At 41.7% G+C, this 4821-nt stretch overlaps 1 protein-coding gene across 2 annotated transcripts in view; it reads left to right on the forward strand.

Moving 5' to 3' along the window:
• Positions 1-1015: 1015 nt before the first annotated feature.
• Positions 1016-4821, forward strand: part of LOC143299207 (uncharacterized) — a 4483-nt gene continuing 677 nt past the window's right edge. Inside the window, exons 1-2 of one of the 2 annotated variants that reach the window (XM_076612395.1) lie at positions 1016-1195; positions 3452-3776. In XM_076612395.1, the coding sequence (XP_076468510.1) occupies positions 1174-1195; positions 3452-3776 (347 nt within the window). In that variant the 5' untranslated portion in view covers positions 1016-1173. Of the gene's footprint in view, positions 1196-1662; positions 1757-3451; positions 3777-4821 lie in introns of those variants that run through there. The other variant, XM_076612396.1, reaches the window with a different exon arrangement.

Genomic DNA, 4821 nt, shown 5'->3' on the forward strand with positions numbered 1-4821 from the left:
AGCGGCAGTTCTGAATAATTCCTACAACCAAGAGAGCATGATGAATGCCATCTAGACATCTGTATCCCATGGCATTTCACATAAATTATTCTGATTCACACTATGCTCCATGGCCTCAAAGAGTCTCACCTAGACGTATTTTTTGTTTGGCTGTTGTTGTTGTTGTTGATATTGTTGTTTTTTTCGACTGGGCGTCATAAGTTGACGGTCCTATGGCGGAATCTTCTTCAACAGGTGACCTGAAGAACTGATTCCTTGTGCAGACTGTTGGCTGGCGCCGGGTTAAGTCTTGGTGAGGTTGGTGTGCTTGGTGTGACCTGAATGGACTGGTGCTGGAAACAACTAAAAAAAAAGTGTATCATTGCATATTCTCTCTTTATATATATATATATATATATATATATATATATATATATATAGAGAGAGAGAGAGAGAGAGAGAGAGAGAGAGAGAGAGAGAGAGAGAGAGAGATAGATATAGATATACATATAGATATAGATATATAGATAGATAGATATAGATATATAAGTGTGTGTGTGTGTGTGTGTGTGTGTGTGTGTGTGTGTGTGTGTGTGTGTAATAAGCCATATCTTAGGATCATGAACGGTTAGTTATGTATATATATATATATATACGTATGTGTGTGTGGTGTGGTGTGGTGTGGTGTGGTGTATTGTGGTGTGGTGTGGTGTGGTGTGGTGTGCTGTGTTGTGGTGTGGTGTGGTGTATTGTGGTGTGTTGTGGTGCGTTCTGTGCCATTGTATGTTTCGTCTGTGTATCTCTGCCAGCCTGTGCAAGCGGCATTAATTACAATCCGCTTCGGTGACAACGAGAGGACAGCGACAGCTGTGGCTGAGTTTCCCAGTTGGTAGGGGGGTGGGATGCGGAGTGGGTTGTGGGTTGTAGTTTCTATCATCCATAATGATTGAACATACACAGGTTATGAATCGTGTCTTTTTGTTGCCTTTTTTTTTCCCCCCCGGATTGTGTTTTGTCACACAGACAGACACAGAGAAGAGCGGTGTTTTCGTTGGTGAGACACGTTGTTTGTTGATGTTCCGGAATTCTCGCGTTTTGTGAGGCTACTCCTGTGGATGGGGATGTGTGTACGGAAGAGTTACCTCAGTTACTTGTGTGTTTTTTCTCGGTGATTTTTGTTCCCCGTTGGCTGTGATGACAGTTGGAAGTGGCGAAGGTGATTTCTGATGTTATGAACGTCTGTCCCTTTGGTTGTCTGTCCGTATGTCAGATTAACGCTCTGTACTTCTCTCTGTTTGTATGTATGTATGTATGTATGTATGTCTGTGTGTGTGTCTCTCTCTCTCTTTCTCACACACACACACACACAAAATCATGGACGCACCCCCGCGCACACACACACACACACACACACACACACACACACACACACACGCGCGCGCGCGCGCGCGCGCGCGCAGGTATCCGATTTTGAGTCTGGGGAATGCTGACCTCTGTTCTTCAATGTTTTTGTGTGTCCACGAACAAAACAGTCAACACATCACCTCTTGTGCTGCACACACAAATTACGTAGTTCTTCGGACGTGTCTTAGTCTTCAAGACACGTGTTGTCTCGAGGCTGCACCAGCCTCACCAGACCACAGCCAGGTCTGTCCCGCTCCAGTCTCACCGGACTGGGCCGCTACCACGTCTCCTCGGACAGTGGGTTGATCCCGTCTCATTGGACTGGACTGTCTCTACGTCTGCCCCGGAACTGTGGGACGGTTTTTTAAGACCCGTAAGATATATGCTCTATAAAATTTCCACATTCCCCTGTCACCTAATCCATCCTTTTCCATTCATACCCCTACTTATATTTGTTCATATAATTATTTTAGACTATCCACGAACTCTCCAATTATCATATATCAATTTCTCATTAAGGCCATGTTGCTTCCATGACACACAAAAAAACAAAAACATTTATTCATTATCCATGCGTTGGGACTAACAAGGGGAACGGAATATTTAACAATGATTCCCAGGTTATTATGAAAAACATGGCCACGTTTCTCAACATTTAGAAATAGAAAAATAGATAGCACAATTCTATACTACCTTTGCTCTTCATGCTAGCGATTATATGTACAGAGAACATACTATCCTTTGGTCAATTTGCGGTGTAGCCAAGTTTACACAATATATTGCAAAGCATAGTTCCACCCAAAATATGCACAACAAATATCAACTACATTTACAGTACATAAAAAAAACACAAAAAAACATGCTTACACAAAAAGACTAACTATATCTTTAAACTCTTATGAAAAATAATATGTAATTACCTGTAGCCAGAACCACAGAGCACCAACAGCGAGACCTTTTCCCTTCCAAGCCTCTGCGACAGACTGCATGTCGCTAGCCAGTTACACTGGGCAGAGAAAAATATACTCACTGACCAGTAACAAAAACATGCTCACTGACCAGTACAAAAACACACTTGCAAATAAACAGAAGCACTTGAACTCCCCTGCACGAGGAAATCAGATTGTGGCACTCCGTAACAAACATCCCGATGCATATTGGAACCGAACCCCAGGGACTTGCGCTTCTTAGTCGAGCGTTTTTTTTAACAACTAGGCCAACGCTTCCCTCCCCTCCCCTCCACCCCCACCCCTACCTCCACCATGAAAGAAACAGACATTGCGCCAGACAGCCAGACATGGAAAGGGATTCCTGTGGCAATCACTTTACAAGGGGAGCTCTAGTATTGTAGAATACTTTCGAAATACATTGTTTTGAATGCATTCAACATCAAAATCATGCGGATTATTTTACCTTCTTCTTATATACATATACATACATATATATATATATATATATTTGATATTAACAAAATGTTATATTCATAAATGCCGGAATGAAAATAATCAATCTAAAAGTAATAAGCTTTCACATAATATTTCAAAGATGTTTGAAAACTCGTTATGAAATTGACCAAATGGGACATTGTGAAGAGTACATACCGCTTCCTGTCTTCTGAAGAAAAAAAAGCAAGAAAAAAAAAAGAAGCAAAAATACTATTGTTAAAACTGCTGAAATCCTTCATTTACAGAATAAGGATTCATTTTTGGCAGAACTTAAAAAAAATATATATATATAAAAAATAAAATTAAAATTAAAAATTAAAAAAAGGTATGTGTATAATGCTTGCTGGCTTGGACTTTTTAATTTGAGGGGGTTGAGGCGGGGAGGGGCGTGGTGGATGGGGAGGGTGTGGGGTTGGGGGGGGGGGGGCAAAGTGTAGTTCATTTTGTTTCTATAAAATGCATATAATTGATTTGTTGCATGTGTAGTATGTGTCAGTGTTCCACCTGGGCACATGAATGAAACGTTTTTGGTTTTGTTTTATTCACGTGCCTTGCCTTGCGTTCCTGCCTTTTTTGCCTCATTTATTTAGGTCAGCACACTCGGTTGAACTATCCCATTTCAGGCTCAAGCATGGAACAATACCCAGCGGCCACGATACACGGGACGTCGCCACCACAAGAACCCTCATCCCCACCACAAACACCACCACCACCACCACCACCATTAGCAGCGTCAGCTGACGTCAGTGTGGACAAGGCAGTCTTCCTGTATGTCATCGCCGCGCTGGCTTTCTTGACGTCACTCGTCCTCGCGTGCAAGTACCTGGTGTGTCGGGGCAAAGTGCGCGCTCTGTCGCGGCGGTCTTCCAGCAGGGAGAGAAGCCAGGGTGAGGCAGACACCGGGTCTGCTGAGACCAGTCTGATGTTGATGTACGCCGCCAGTCAAGAGTGAGGACACCTGAATGTATGCTCGTTCGTTCGTTGGCTAATTCTTTCCTTCCTTCCTTCCTTCATTCATTCACGCGTTCGCTCATTCGTTATTTCGTTCGTTCGTAGGTTTGTTTCATACATTCATGCTAGTCCCGTGCTGAGGTCTGCTGAGTTTTAAGTCCGACTGACAAGGATTTTGTTCGTTCGTCAGTTCATTCATTTATTCATTCATTCGTACATTCATTCGTTCGTTTGTTTATTCATTTATTCATTCATTCATTCACTCAAGTGCCATTACCATCATTATCTTCAATACATAAACATATGTTCGACAATAGCTATGTGGCTCACACTATGACACGGTAGACTAAAAACAACAACAAACACAAAACAAACAAGCAACGAAATGCTTTTTAATATCCTTTGTTGAGTGAAAGTTTCTTTTTTTTCTTAAAAAAATTATAAAAAAAAAAAATCGTTTGTCGACTTGATTGACAGTCTGTAGTATTTTGCTAAACAATAGTTATATTCTATTCCACAAGCAGAGCATTTTCTGTTCCATTCTCCAAATGTATTTGTTTCGTTATTTTGTGCTACTTTTTGTTGCATCATATCTTTCTGTGATAAATTAAATGTTGCCAACTCTGTCGTAGGGCAATCTTGTCGCCACAATGCAGTACCGCCCCTTTTTTCTGTCTGCAAATGCATTTGATTTACGAAGTTGAGTTCTGCACATACTTTTTTTTTTTTTTTTTTTTTTTAATTTGGGGGACAACCTTTTGTTGCCTAAGGTTCTTTTATATGCGCTAAGTGCGTGCTGTACACGGGACCTTGATTTATCGTCTAAACCTGACTGACGTGCACCCAGACCACCAATCAAGGTCTAGTGGAGGGGGCTGTGAGGAGTTGAAATCCCAGTCCGTAGGCATGGGACTCAAACCTTTCTTCACTCTCTTCCTAATCGGGTGCATTGCTACTGGGCCACCACTCCACCGATGGTAGAAAATGTATCGTTCTCGAAATTCCTGATTACTGAATTCTGTTGAAACTGGATTTTTTTTTT

This window comes from Babylonia areolata, chromosome 24, assembly GCF_041734735.1.
Source record: "Babylonia areolata isolate BAREFJ2019XMU chromosome 24, ASM4173473v1, whole genome shotgun sequence".
Lineage (NCBI taxonomy): Eukaryota > Metazoa > Mollusca > Gastropoda > Neogastropoda > Buccinidae > Babylonia > Babylonia areolata.